This window comes from Scophthalmus maximus, chromosome 7, assembly GCF_022379125.1.
Source record: "Scophthalmus maximus strain ysfricsl-2021 chromosome 7, ASM2237912v1, whole genome shotgun sequence".
Taxonomy (NCBI): Eukaryota; Metazoa; Chordata; class Actinopteri; order Pleuronectiformes; family Scophthalmidae; genus Scophthalmus; species Scophthalmus maximus.
The window spans coordinates 21,041,453-21,056,807 of record NC_061521.1 but is presented as its reverse complement, the minus strand read 5'-3'; the positions used below and the strand labels follow the sequence as shown (position 1 = coordinate 21,056,807).

The 15,355-nt window shown below is 47.6% G+C and overlaps 1 protein-coding gene across 4 annotated transcripts; it reads left to right on the top strand.

The window, feature by feature from the left end:
- Positions 1-615: 615 nt before the first annotated feature.
- On the top strand, positions 616-15,351 carry tspan33b (tetraspanin 33b). 4 transcript variants are annotated; one of them, XM_035643189.2, is made up of 8 exons: positions 616-831; positions 5,246-5,303; positions 5,787-5,914; positions 6,125-6,199; positions 9,158-9,253; positions 9,689-9,817; positions 13,023-13,184; positions 14,989-15,351. In XM_035643189.2, the coding sequence occupies exons 1-8, from the start codon at positions 736-738 to the stop codon at positions 15,055-15,057; spliced, it is 813 nt and encodes a 270-aa protein (XP_035499082.2). In that variant the 5' UTR covers positions 616-735; the 3' UTR covers positions 15,058-15,351. The 4 variants fall into 4 exon arrangements, with proteins under 4 accessions (XP_035499082.2, XP_035499084.2, XP_035499086.1 ...); XM_035643191.2 differs by lacking the exon at positions 14,989-15,351 and adding an exon at positions 14,047-14,970; XM_035643193.2 differs by lacking the exon at positions 9,158-9,253.
- Positions 15,352-15,355: the final 4 nt, after the last annotated feature.

The following is a 15,355-nucleotide window of genomic DNA, read 5'->3' as shown; positions in this document are numbered from 1 at the left end:
CCTCCCCCCAGACAGACCCTCTGGTCACTCTGGACAGTCCATCAATTCTCTCCCCGGTCAATTATCAATGGAGCTGCGCGTCGCGGGTCTCACTACGGGAGAGGTGGCTCCACGTCATGTGCTTCTCCATTCATTTCTCAGCACACTGGGGAATAAAAGACTTCCGAGCGCACTGTCACGGCGTCGTTCAACTGCATTAGGCGTTCCTTCCCCTCCGAGATTCCCTTTGCCCGGCCTCTGTCGACGGTTCCGTTCGACGCCTCGTTCCTTTGGCTGGCGAGCGTCTAAAAACAGAGAGGCGGTGAGTCCTGACGTGAAAACAGGAGGGGCAGTTTGCCTCTAGGCCTATGATACAGGCCCTCTAGGAACCTTGAGGGGAACAGACGGGGCGGTTCTGCTGAACTCAAACGCGGGCGGACGATACTCCGAAGCTCACAGGCCATTCAGCTGCAGTCAACCAGAGATATTGTTTGTGTAATGTGAACCGACAGGCGCACAGAGACACTTCTGGACCCCACCAGTATGGCGGGTCGGTGTCACCTCCCCGGCGCGGCCCCCTTTTTATAGCCGGCCATACACAGGCACAGGCTGCGACCGACCCCCCCCCCACCACCACCACCACACAGGCTCACGTGGCGACTGGTGGTATCCGTGGGGTGGGGCAGAAACCGAGGGCTGTTTTGAAGTCCAGCTTTCTCTGGATCCTCCCGTCGGACCGTCAAAAAACGACGAAAGATGGACAGGAAACTGAATCTGAACCGAGCGGAGACGTTCTCCTTCGTCAACCCCTGGATCCGATACTTTCTCTTCTTCTTCAGCTTCTTGTTTTGGGTGAGTACAGAGTCGCACTACGCTGACAAAAAAACAAAACACCAAGTGAGCTCAGCTTCGCAAAAGTCCGATTTGCTAGGAAGAGAAGCGAGACGGAAGAAAGCTAAATACAAAAGAAAACCGCTTCTGACCAATAAAGAAAGAAACATGAGACAGGAAGTACCCGGAGCTGCGTACAGCAGGGGCACCCAGCTGCTACCTATTTGAAATTGTCTACAGTTATAGATGGACACTGCACACGGCCCATACATCACCGAGGCAAACGACGAATGGTGCATTCTTCACTAAATCAGCGGGGTTCTGCCTCACACTGAACTTTTAAACACCTGGCAAGTGTGCGTATCTGAATGTTTTCTAAAAAGAAAAAAGGAATTTCTCTGACAACATAAGTGCTCAAAGGTTTTCTCATTATGCACAGCGGTGGGTCCCAGCGAGAGCCCGACTGGCGCTCCAGGGAGTCATTCTGCGGTTGTCAAGTGGTTTGTGCCAAATTAATTTGAACGATAAAAATTGTGACCGAAAAAAAAGGTAAGATAAATTCTGAAAGTAATGAATAAATTGTTGAAATGGTAAGCCAAGAGTCAAAGATAATACGCTGAGTACATAGCAAAAGGTCATGGATACATTATGTAAACGCATAACTAAAAGCAATCAATAGTTGATTGGCTCAATGGTTGAAGTGTAAAAGTTATGGTAAATGGACTAATGGACTATATTTACATCACGCTTTTCTCCTCTTACTGCCCACTCAGAGTCACCTTCGCACGCCGTGCCGTTGCCCACGTGCCACTGACCACGCTATTTCTGTCCCGTTCACACATATTCACACACTGGCCGGACGAGCCGTCGGAGGCGACTCAGTGTTGGGCGTCTTGCCCCCCGAGGACGCACCGGCGTGCCGACTCGGGGGGGAAGCCGAGATTGAACGGCCAACCTTCGGCCGACTCCGCCTCCCGAGCCACGGCCCGCGGCGATGCGACCACAACAACCTGAGCGCGGGCAGTTTGAAAAAACATCTGTGTCTCCCACCACGTTCACCCGTGCTTCATTAGTGGTGCATGACATCCGTGACATCAGAATCCGTTCAAATGAACACTTTCGGAGCAAGGCCGGGTGGGGGGGGTGGGCTTCGTCTGACAGAGCTGCGGGGGCACAAGAAACTAGACACAGGGTCTTCGGGGGCACAAGGCCTCAAATCATACGTGCTCCCACAGCTGGCTGTTGGCGTAGCCGAGAGGCCGGGACGCGCCCGGGACGGTTGGAGAAAGAGAGATGTAAGGCGCAGGAGACACTTCGACGCGGCCGACAGGCCTCGTCGTTAGCCCCTCGCCATTTTATCACTTTCCCACGCAAACTGACTCTCTCGTCGTCCAACCACGCCACCGCTCTGAGCGTGAGCAGCGCCAGTTCATACATCTCCGTCGCGTCTTCGTCCAGTCGCACACAAACACAGCGAGGCGGCAAACAGTGTGGCGCCCTTCTCGCTGCGTGGGGAGCCAATCGGAATTGAACTGCAGCCGCGGCAGTCGCACGCGGCCCCGGCTTGTGTTCACTGTGTGTTGTTTTCTTTTTCTTCCTCTTGGACGGGCTCACACGTGAACACTGCAGCCCTAATCCATCAGGCCTTTGTCCCCACGGTTCAGTTCAGCTGGCTTTCACCTCCGCACACAATCCGCCAGGAGAGAAGCCTGATTCATCCCTTTGAAAAGCCTTAAAAAACAGAGCTGGAATACATTACAGACTGTCTGCCTGTGTGTGTGTGTGTGTGTGTGTGTGTGTGTGTGTGTGTGTGTGTGTTTGTGTGTGCGTGTGTGCGCCTGTGTGTTCCACATATTCACATAGGCACACACGTAGGTGGCAAATGGTGCTGCAGGTGCGCACGCTCCCGCCCAACAGAGAATATCCCTTGAAAAGGAAAAGAAAACCTGACTGTGCTTTCAACCACTTGTGGTTCGAGAAAACAAAAAAATGTGCATCATCGGCGTCTCGTGGTTCTCGCAGCCACCGACTTGTTCAAGACGGATATTGGATTTTAAAAAATGCGGGAGAGGTAAAAAAAAAAAAAAAGACATCATTTTCTCAAGCAACAATTTACTTCTGCAGAACACGTGAAAATAATAGAAAGTGACAGAAAAAAGAACAATTGGGGTAAGACATGAAGGCTGCCAGATCAAAATGACACCGTGTCATTTTGTCAAATTATGACCTCCAGGGATCTAATGCAGGCTTTTCTGACAGAAACAAAACAAATCTATGTTCATGCAGGCTGAACAAAAGGCGTCGTGTGTACACACAGACACACACACACACACACACACACACACAATTAGTAATCGGGCGAACGTCTGTGGTGAATCTCTAGGCTGAAAATGAAAGCCAAGCGAGGCAGATTGTTATTCAAGGTGAGGAAAACAATCAAGGAAAAAAAAAGGGAAATTAGTGTCGACAATACAATCAACAGGAAGCTCGGATTCCAGCGATTTCCCGGCCTGTTTGCTGTTGCGTTGTGCGGCTTCTGCTGAGGGCGAACACATCCTCGACGGCTCGACAACACATCCTCCAGCAGTGACACACACACACACACACACACACACACACACACACGGCCATCTGCACCTGAATGTCGTGACCGTTCTGAGGCGGTGTTCTTTCCTCCCTCATCCACTGCTCTTGAACACTGTTCCAATGTTGTTGTGCGACCGAGCAGGTCACGGAGAGAAAAAAGACCCTGAACTCCTCACGCCTCCTCCTCCTCCTCCTCCTCCTCCTCCTCCTCCTCCTCCTCCTCCTCTTCTCTGCTGCTGCTGCTGCTGCTGCTGCTGCACAAACCGAAGGAAAAAAATAATTATCTTCAGTCCCAACTGCGATGGTGGTGATACGAAACGCTGCTCGGTGAAGCCTGGGCAGATGACTGTCTTGATTTCCTAACCAAGGTCACAGTCTCCTCCACGTGTTCCTTCAAACTGAGGGAGGGGGGACCAAAAGTTTTTGAATCCCGGAGCGTCCCGTCCATCCAGCCATCCAATTTCGGGTCCATATGTTTTCGTTATCTTTTTCCCCCGCTGACGTCCATCTGTCTGTTTACCATAAACACATAAACTGGAGCGGTTGCCATGGCTACAAGGTGCTCTGCATATTCAACACCTGAGGAGAAGTTTTTTTTGCTAATCCCAGCACACCTGTCCTGGGTTGACAGCGCAAATAAAGTCTGTTCAGAAACAAAGCCAACGCACTGGAGGCAGCATGAAGTTCCCCCGCGGTGAAACAAAGCACAAACAGACCACACTACACATCGATAGCTGGTGCTCTCTCTTGCGGGGAGAGCTAGACGAGAGGGTTCCGGGTCCATTGCATACGGCATAAAGCTGCAGCCGAGGAGAGGGTTCGCGGAGGAAAAAATCTTTCCCGAGGGGCAGACGGCAAACGTTAACCCCGGCAGCTTCTTCTCCTGATTTTCTGGCGCCGTCTGGTGGCAAAGTTGCAAACCGCAACCAACTGAGCACCCGACAGGGGACACTTAACGGCGACGCACCGCGTTCAACGCGACGTAGCGAACGCGGCGAACTCACGCGCCTCATGTCACTGTATTGAAACTCACTGGTTCTTTGTTGCACGTGACTGTTCATACATGAACACATAGTTTTGGACAATACATTCAAGTACGGTGAACAAGTTCTTCTAAATGTTACATGCTGTAGCTTTAACCTCGGCACAGAGCGCGGTTAGCCTGCCGTGTATTATTAACAGACAAACACGTGAGTGGTACTCAGGGGGCGGCTGTGGCTCAGGAGACAGAGGTCGGCTCCTTGTTGATATCTGGTAATATTAACAAGTAGGCTGGCGGTGTTACTGATCGGGTAGAAAGAAAACAAAGTGCACAGCGATGTCTGAAGCTCCGCGGAGTCAGCGACTCCCGTCGGGTCTGTTTTTCTATCACTCTCCCTCTTCGCCTGCTTTTGTTCCCTCCCGTGAATAGGATTTCTTGTTGTTTTAGTTGTTTTTGTCAATTTGGCCGTTACCCGGAGATGACGGCTCTCTTCCTCGTTTTTGGTTTTTACGCAATGGGGGGGGGGCGGACGACGACACACTGTTCCCTTTGTGCTCCCGAGTTGAGCCGTCATTTTTCATTTTTTCCCAAAAGAAAGAAGAGCATAACGCGGCGGAAGCGAGGCTCGTAGGCGGCCGACCAATATAAACACGGGTGGGGTCGTTTTTTTTCTGCTTTAACATCACAATGTCAAAGCCTTTTGTCAACTACGCATCCGGACACAACGCATCCTTTGCCACGTCGACTCATGTTGAAGTTTTTCCGCGCAGAGCGCGTGACGGAGAGTCAGGAGTGAAGCAGCAACATGACACGTCTCGCCGAGGCCTGAATCTCCAGGGAATAACCACTGTTTCCTCTTTTTCACAGGTTTTCTCGCTGTTGATTGTTGCAATCGGGGTTTACGCTAAAGTCCAGAAAGCCACGGGTAAGGGGCAGAACAAACTTTTCCGCCGTTCTCAAAACTTTACATGAATTGCCCGTTGCCCTGTGTAACAACTGCAGAAGTATTGTGTTCACAGCGACAATGGGCCTTTTGTATTTCCATAGCTGTTGAGCTTCCCCCCCGCATTAGCATGCACACGTTTAGTAGGTTGTCATGTTTCAGATTTATCCCTAGTTTGCCTAGTGTCATCATTTTCACATTTCATTTGTAATATACAGTGGGCGGACAGCGGAAAAAAAAAAAAAAATAAGGATTAACCCGGGCTCATCCCACTGACTATTCCCTCAGTTTCCTGTATAATCCACAACAGATCACCGGTATTTAAGGGAAGGCAGGCGACCGGTGTCGGGGGGTGGGGGGGGGTAAACGAGGTAAAACTCAGAGAGGGGAAGGAAGTGGAGGCAGGCAAAAGGAGAGGGGACAGACAAGTAAACAGAGGCTGTTATGTTCCTGTCTTTCTGCCAGACACAGTGCGGGACACGTTCCTGATCGACCCGGCTGTCATCCTCATTGTGGCGGGCGTGGTCATGTTCTTCATTACTTTCTGCGGCTGCATCGGAGCCCTCCGAGAGAACATTCGCCTCCTCAAGACAGTAATAGACAGACCAGACACCCCACTTGTACTAGGGGCCTGCGCTGAGTCACATCTGATCCAAAGCCGAGCCTCGCATCTCACGAGTGACAAAATCACACATTCAGTTATGACTCTGCCTCAGTCAGACTGCGGGTTTCATGTGTGTGTGTGTGTGTGTGTGTGTGTGTGTGTGTGTGTGTGTGTGTGTGTGTGTCCTTTCTGTCTGCAGTTCTCCTTCAGCCTGACGCTGGTCTTCCTCACCCAGCTGGCCATAGCAATTCTGGGCTTCTTCTACTCCGATCAGGTATCTCCGCCTCTTCACCGTCGCTTCGGCCCTCGACGACCCTGAGCGCCGCTTGATTTTGTGTATCCCTCCCCAGCTTCCCGACTGCCGGTACATTTGTAAACTACAGCGTCTAAGACGTACGGTCGGCCACGGGGGGGGCGATGAGCGCACGGGCGGAATGTCGTGTCAAAGTCCAGGCCCCAGAGCACACACAGGAAGAAACGCAAGCACCGGGGCTACAGCGTTGTTGTTGTTGTCGTCAAACCTTTTCAAAAGGACTCGGTTGTCTCAAGGTTTCTGCTGTTGTTGTTTACTGCTGGAAAATAGACAAGAAGACCACCCTAATTATCACGCGAGGATGCACTGGCTTAAACTGACTCGATTTAATTGTAGTTCAATACAACTTCACTTAGCCCGTTCCTATTTGGAACAACAACAGTGCACTCAAGGACTGAGCAGGAAACACAAACTTTTCAGATGATCAGACAGTTTTCTAAACTGGTTTAACCAGGCAAGTGCGGGGGGGGAATAAGGGCAAACTATACAAATTAGTACCCATACTGCCCTTTGTTAACGTCCATCACAGCATACTGTACACACCAGCCACAGACTGTATGTAAAAATGGACACAATGAAGCCAATGGGGAAGTGCCTGAAAGCTCTATTCTCTCGAATGACCAGCAGAGGGCGACTCCAATGGTGGCAAAATAAGTCCGTTTCTCTATAAAAGAGAACGACTCTACTTATAACGTCAGTAAACATTTTCCTGAGAAATTTAGGTCACCAATCTGTAGATTCAAGTCTTCTTCAATACCGCATGTTGTTCATTTTTACGGAAATCATGATCCCATTTAGAGTAAATTAGATGACAAACCTTCTAGTTCAACTTTGACCTACTGTACTTGCTGTGGCTGTGTATGCACATTTTGATTTTAACCCTCAAAAGAAAAACAAAATATATGACGATTTTGTGGGTACTGAACACATTTGGAAAGTATTAGTTGTGGCTATGATAATAACACCTGCTGGTATCTTTCTAATATATTTTGCCCGTGACTTAAACATGCAAAGCAGTAACCTGCAGGTCGCCTGCATTACACTCAGCTCCATACACATACTCTACTGCAGAGCAATTCTAATCAGTTTTCGAGCATGTAATGTATTAAAGTTACTGAAAAAAAAACTAACATACAACTTCAGGTGATGGAGAGACACCAACTGAAATGTGCTGGAAAAGAAACAAAAATGTAAATATTTAAAAAGACTCTTCTTTGGTCTTTTGCGAGGTTTAATTTGCAGCAAAACTATAATGGTCGATGTTGACAGGAACACATATTGCACATTTCCTCTACCTATAAAATGGTGAATTATGTCGATTCCTTGTATACAGAGTGCATAAACAGTGTACAGTATAATAAAAAAGGAACTACAGAGAATAAACATGCTTACGTGTGAAGGATTCACACTAAATAGAAAAAATATGAATCCCTTCCAGATTCTTATGTTAGGATACAGCTGATTAGAAATGGCTGTGAGAACAGGTAGCCCGCTCAGCGACTGCGTTGCTGTATATATAGTATGAACGTCTCTGTTTCCATCTGAGCCCCATATGTGACCCCGGTGTCTGATTTATAGACACCAGTTGCAGAGGCAACGGGGAGGAGAGGCATCCCCCCCCCCGTTCCCCTGCATCCAAATATACAGTAAGGCCTCCGTAGAGAATAGAAACACACAACAGCCAGTGGTGAGGTGTCTGGTGCCCGACGATACCTCTCGCCCTCCCCTGTGTTCTCTGTCGACGCTCGGACTGCCTGCTGCTAAACAGAGCAGTTAAACAGCCCTCCCAGCATCCTTCCTTGCTAAATGATTCAAATGCCTCGGCACTTCAAAGTGGAACCAAATGTTCCATTTCAAAAGATCCCTTGAAGGAGTCTTTGCCTGTTAACGACACGGGAGGGTGGGACGACGGGGCCTCCGGGGGCCCACGGGCATCCTGCAACGGAGGGGAGGGGACGTGCTGGAAAGGGGGTACGCTGTAAAAAAATTCATTAAAAATTTCCAACGGGATTTAGCAAAATATGACTCCAGGAGGAAAATGTTGGGCTATTTTGATACTATTTATCAAGTTAACCTGTTGTAACGCGCGGGCTGTAATGCGAACAATCCAGGAGAGCCTCCAGGAGGGCACTGACACAAGTTCACTCCAAGCGTAATGAAGTTTTAAAGTTCAGCGGCTCATTAGCATACACTGCTCCCCATTAGCATATATAACATCTGACCTCCGCCTGCGGAACCGTGGCCCTCTTTTTGGAAAGGACGGAGATTTGCATTGAACCCCTTCTTCTTTGCAGAACTCTGTTTGTACTGTACTCGAGTGTGCAAAAATCTAACTCTATTAACAAAGCAGGGCCTCGTGAAAAAAACCCTGCGGAGGAATTTATCACAACGAACAATGGAAGCCAACCAAGGCAGCACAGCTCCAATGTCCGAATTAGCATCCAGTCTGAAAAAAATCCCATTACACACTATTCAATCAGATCAATGCATTTCATTCATATTTAATTTGTTTTTTTAAATTCATTTATTCAGCTCAAGTCAAGCTAAAGTAAATTACTATATTATAATAACAAATGGCAAAAAGTTGGTACGCGTCGGCGTGAGCGGTTTACGGGCCGCCGCTACTCTGCAGCCGCAGTACTGCGGCACCGAGTCCCTGCTCCTCCGCAGTCTGGTCTAGATAAGGATGACTGCACGCGCGATGTGAAACGAGAGGATATTATGCGCTCTGCCTCGGACAGTACGATGTTCAGCCAAGGCAGTTTCGCCACATGGATGCACCCCGATCAACCGGGACCCGCAAAACACAAAGGATTTCATTTCACCTTAGCAGCCCCGTCTATAGAGACGTTGTGTAGATATATTCCCTAACTCGAGCGAGATTTTCACTGCCCCTGTTTTGTTTCCTCTCACCTATAGACTCGGGACGCTCTGGGAAAGTTTGTGAAAAAGGCCATCGTGCACTACAGGGAAGACCTGGATCTGCAGAACCTGATGGATTACATCCAGAAAGAGGTGCCCCGGGCAATTCCGCGCTAGGACGAATGTGCTTGCTTGCTTGCTCGTGTGTGTGGGTGTGTGTGTGTGTGTAGCTATCCACATCACACATTTCTTCAAATTCATCTCAGCGGTGTATTGAATGCGTCGGAGCACTAAGCCAAGAAGCCGGTGACCACGGAGGTGCACGTCCTGTCCCGTTTTGTTATTTTGGCCTCAGCCGAGGGTTTTTTCCGCGCGAGATGCGACATTCGAAACACACAGTTCCTGTGTCGGGGAGTCTCTGCCCGCGGGACATTTCCTCTTCCATATGCACACGCAGGTGCACTGGGTGAGCCCAGGGTTTTCCCATGTGAGAAGCCCAGACTGGCAGGATACACGGTCCAGTGCAAGGCGCGCGTTTCTAAATATAAACTTGTGTTTTCTCTCTCCCTCTCTCTTCCCTTCGCACAGTTCAAGTGCTGTGGGTGGAACAACTACACAGACTGGTCTTGGAACCTGTACTTTAATTGTACACAAACAAACCCCAGCTCCGAGCGCTGCTCTGTACCTTACTCCTGCTGCACTCCTGTTCCTGGAGAGGTGTGTTCTTCTTTCTTTTTTTTTACCAATAACCCAAAACATTTCAACCTACAACAATTTGGTGTAAACATGTTAAATATGAAGTGGGAGGAGGAGGGGGTTGTTCATTAAAGGTGAGAATGAGATGGATGGATGGATGGAGGGATCAAAAGATGAACAGATAGATAGGTGTACTTCATGGATCCAAACTGGGAAATCCCTTTGTTACAGCAGCAGGAATCACAACACATCTTACTAGAGCTGCAACTAACCAAAGATATTAAGTCTACTGTCATAGAGGAGCAAAGACATAAGCTGAAATCAGAAAAGTTTGACTTTTTTTTCCATAAAAAAATACTTGAACTTATGAATCGATTATCAAAATAGTTGACGATTAATGTATTAATCGATTACTAATCGATTCAGCGATGAACTGTTGCAGCTCTACATCTTACAAAATTTGAAGAACCGCAAAACGATACAGTTGAAGGATATAAATATAAAAATTATATATATTAGAGCAAATATGTGCAATTAGTTTTAAGAACATGGTGACATGAAGGTGAAAAGGTTCTGTGTTGAACGAGTGCTGATGGATACGGAGTCGTGTTCGCTGTCAGACTGTCAGGTGAATTATTGTACCGTCTAATGGCTTGTGGCAGGACAGATATGAGAGTGATGAATAAAACATTTCAGGTATAGAAAACATATTGAAAGGGTGAATGTGAACTGTGACGTTAAATGCTTCAAGAGGTTTTTGTTGTTGTTCCTTTAAATTTTAAATTTTAAAATGACACTACTTTTAAACAAAACCTCAAAGAAAGAAGGTTGTGTTTGGTTGAATGCCGAGAGATTTCTGAATAATGTGAAGCAGCAAATTAAAGGTGCTCTGTGCAAAAATGAGCCGCAGATATATCAGTCAGCAGCGGTGTCGCTGGTGCGTGACGTCTGAAACGATCGAGCTGTAACAACGGCGGCAACCGTTTTTAAACCTGCATGATACCGAGTCTCTGAGTAACTGCACACGCAGATATCCTGGTGTGCAGCAGGGAAACTAATAGCGTCTGAACAGATATGATACACCTGCTATTACTGTTAGCCTGCTCCCAGAACTCCGAATCTCTGCCCACATCTCCGGTTTCTCCAGCAAGTCAAATTGGTCCAGAGTCGTGCCTGCTGAAGCCGGTCACTCCCAGATAGGGAAACAGTGGATCAATCAAAGCCTGGCAACCTGTGTTAAAACTGAGCACATCCTCTTCCTACATACAGGAGTAATATGAAACATTGCATCAGGACAATGGCAGCAACTGCAGCTGCACCAGCCACTGTGAGTCCAACTACATAACATCTCTTGAATCGACAGATTTACAGCAGCAGGACAGATGATTTACTCGCGACTGATTGGTTTGGGTAAACCCCTCCCCTCCGAACCGGAAAGGGGCAATACATGAACACGGTGCCAAGCCGTGAAGGGATGAAGATTCTGTGATTATCAGGCTAAAGTTGATTTCTTTTTCCATTTTAATTCTGTGTTAACGTCCCTTAAAACACTTCACCTTGCGCACACACACACACACACACACGCCGACTGACTGTATTACTTATTGAACTTATTGTACGTTGCATTGGACAAATGCGTCTGCTAAGGGAATGTAATGTAATATTATTTCAACTTTGTGGCTTTGGATACGTAAAAAAACCAAACAAGTTGTTCATTTCTTTGCCTGGAGGCAACGTCGGCATATATCTACTACATCTACAGTTGTGAATGGCTGCTGGTATCAGGCTGCCGTGCGTTTGGGCAACTGGTCCGATAGTAAGTAACCTATATGTGTCAGTCGGTGTCTCACTTGTGGAGAATCAATTCACATGAATAATGCACGCGTGTGACTCCGAGTGAGTGGCTTATTGAGTCGTGAGTCTGCTCCGTGAGGCGGATTCCACGCAGACTGCATCAACAGAGAGTGACAGAGGTCACAAGCTGAATCAAATATAATCCACTTCTCCAGCATGTACACGTGTTGATATGTTGTGTGACACATGCAGGGCTGCAACTAACGATTGTTTTAAGTATCGATTAATCTGTCGATTATTTTCTGGATTCATCGATTAGTTGTTTGGTCCATAAAATGGTGAAAAATGTCGATCCTATTTCCCCAAACCCCAAGATGATGTTCTGTTCTCTCCACACACCAACGATATTCAGTTTACTGTCACAGACGAGCAAAGAAATGAGAACATAATCACATTTGACAAGCTGAAATCAGATCACTTTTGACTCGTTACGTCATAAAAACGATTAATCGATGATGAAAATAGTTGCCGATTAATTAACTAGTTGATTACTAATCGATAAATCGATTAACTGTTGCAGCTCTAGACAAATGCAGCCTACAGAAACATCACCAGCCTTCGACGGCGGTATCGACAGTGACGATTTTACCCACTTCTGAATTCAAGTCGTCCTTCATTAATGTGTTATATTCATATTTTTTGTACGAGGAATCATCGCGGCCAGCTGTCTGCGCGTGCCCAAAAAAAATATTGAAATGCAAGTTTGCACAAACAGAAAGTAAATAGTGTCGCAAAATAGTGTACCCATGCATGAGTACACAAATTCCCACTCACACATAGAAATGTGACCGTGTGTGCAGACGCACAGCAGCGCAGCTCGCGAGCCACTGATAACAATTCCTTCTAGTCCGTGTGAAGACGGGAGACTGAAGACTCCACGCAGATCCATCGCGCTGATATGGATTGTACCTCATGCTACACGGAAAACAGATCACAGCGACCTCCTTCTCTTCATGGCTTAGATTTTTAAAAAAAAGAGGAAAAAAATCAATTAATTAAACATTATTAGAGCTGAAGCAGCGCTGCAACTGCACCGGGCGACGTCGGGGACTGATTAGTCGCCCTCGTCACATCAAACGGACGTGGTTGTGTCGGCTCTCTTGTCATTTCCCCTTTTCTCCAATTCCGAGTGTCTGCGGTTTAGCGGGGCTTCCGCGAAAAAAACTCTCATCTCCGGCTGTCACAACAGTTAATATCTTTGTCAGTGCAAAGAAAAATAACAAGGGCAGGTGAAACAGCAGCCCGTCACAGCCGCCTGTTATAAAAGTGTTTTCAGCATTTTAGGGGTTTGTTGTGGTGAATCGAGGTAATCTTTCAAACTCACAGTCTCTCTCTCTCTCTCTCTCTCTCTCTCTGTCGCTCTGTCACACAGGCGGTGATCAACACCATGTGCGGTTTTGGGGCGCAAACCCAGAACTACCTGGAGGCCAACAAGTCCATCTACCCGGTCGGCTGCGCGGACAGGGCGGTGATGTGGATCGAGTCCCATCTGCTGCTGGTGGGGGCTCTCGCCCTGGGACTGGCCCTGCCCCAGGTAAACACCCACACACACACATGCAGTCGCTTAATGCGAGCTGTGCAGTAAACCGGGCAACACACAGTCCTTTGCCACTGGTGGAGATGCCTCTAATCATGTGTTAAATAAGCTCTCACACACACACACACACACACACACACACACACACACACACACACACACACACACACACACACACACACACACACACACACACACACACACACACACACACACATGCACACGCACATGCAGTCGCTTAATGCGAGCTGTGCAGGAAACCGGGCAACACACAGTCCTTTGCCACTGGTGGAGATGCCTCTAATCATGTGTTAAATAAGCTCTCACACACACACACACACACACACACACACACACACACACACACACACACACACACACACACACACACACACACACACACACACACACACACACACACACACACACACACACACACACACACACATGCACACGCACATGCAGTCGCTTAATGCGAGCTGTGCAGGAAACCGGGCAACACACAGTCCTTTGCCACTGGTGTACATGCCTCTAATCATGTGTTAAATAAGCTCACACACACACACACACACACACACGAGTCAATAGAAGCGTCAAATGGAGGCGTAACCAGATCGAGCGTGTTGCGATCAACATTATTGACCGCTCCCGCTGCGTTCAAAGCGGCCTCGCGCGGGGCATTTAGACGCGGCTGCGAAACTGTCCGAGCGGCACTTCATCAATCAGGACCCCCGCACCTCGCCTCAAACGAGTGTTGAGCATCTAAACTCGGCCCTATCTCACATGGAATAACCCTGTTCTCGTACAAAAAAAGTGGGGAGAGAAAAAACAACTCAATAATGAAAACTTTTTCTTGCAGAAACCAACAGAGGCGTAGGGTTAATGTGAGGCCCACTTGAATATGACTAATTCAAGATCGCGAGTTGGACCTACACAGCAATAACTAGGCACAATGGGACGATGAAATTTTAACTGCACATTATTCATTTATTACACTGCCCCGGATCGAAAGCACAGGTTAATGTGCACACCGAGGGCAGAGGCCTGCGCGCGATACTGCGGGATTGCGCGTGCTTTCAGAAAAAACGAGGCTACACTGACAATTCCCCTCCCGACTGGCGGAGCAGCTCAAATCCCAACGCGTTAAGCGACGCTAATAACTCAAGTCAATATGCTTGATTGGCCGTGAGATCGCATTAGCACTTATCAGGGGCTGTCTCTAAATAATTAGTCCGCTTACTTATAAAAATTATTCAGGTACTGTCACACAGCACGGGGCGCCTCGTCGCTGGATCTTGAGCTCGATCCATCTGGCTCCTGATTGGGATCCCCGGTGATTCTGGCGCGTGAATTACCCACGAGTCCTGTCAAAACAACTGCATTAGTAGTCCAGTTGCTCTGATGTGCCAGTAAATCTGAGGATGAAGTTCTCTCCTCCGTCTCGCACATCGTTACCAAACACCATTACCAGATTTTGTCTGCATAACAAGCCACGTTTAAATCAAAACGGTTAAATTATTGAGGAGCTCGCTGGAAAAAGCTGTGTGTTTTTGCCCGTGAGAAAAAACACTTCAAGCTCTATAGGAGGTGAAGGGCATAAAGTGTTATGATCCTGTAAATTATGGTACGATAAAAATCCCAACGGTTTTTATCGAATTTTGTTAAAAATAGATTTCCTCCCAGTGAGAAAAACGAGCATCGCAGCATCCTTTCGCCGGGGACCTTGAGATGTTTCGGCACAGGGTGTACAGTTACCCAGAGTCCTTCCTGTAATCTACATTGACAGCTGCTTGTCCTCTAGATTGCGGGGATTGTGCTGTCCCAGATCCTGATCTCTCAGATCCAAGATGAGATTACTTCAGTGTTGTGAGACCGGCACCGCCCGACACAGGGGAAGAGGAGGAACTCACAGACTTTTTTTTTTCTTCCTTCCCCTTGCAATGTTTGAGTAACTTTCTCATTCTTAACGTGTGATGCACTTTATTCTGTTACTCAAAATGGTCTTTCACATGCAAAGTGTATATTTATTGGTTGTGATAAAAAAATTACAAATTGTATCGCTATTGACATTAAGGATTTTATCTCTGAGAAGTATTTATATAAAGTCACAAGACATCTACACTGATTAAAAATGTCAGTTTGGGTCAAATAAAAAAACTCAGAAAAAG

Bases quoted from the DNA above. Each gene is read 5' to 3' on its own strand.
- tspan33b (XM_035643189.2), top strand. From the start codon at position 736: ATGGACAGGAAACTGAATCTGAACCGAGCGGAGACGTTCTCCTTCGTC. The intron at 9,254-9,688 runs GTGCCCCGGGCA...CCCTTCGCACAG, and splicing joins TGGATTACATCCAGAAAGAG to TTCAAGTGCTGTGGGTGGAA. The intron at 13,185-14,988 runs GTAAACACCCAC...CTTGTCCTCTAG, and splicing joins TGGGACTGGCCCTGCCCCAG to ATTGCGGGGATTGTGCTGTC.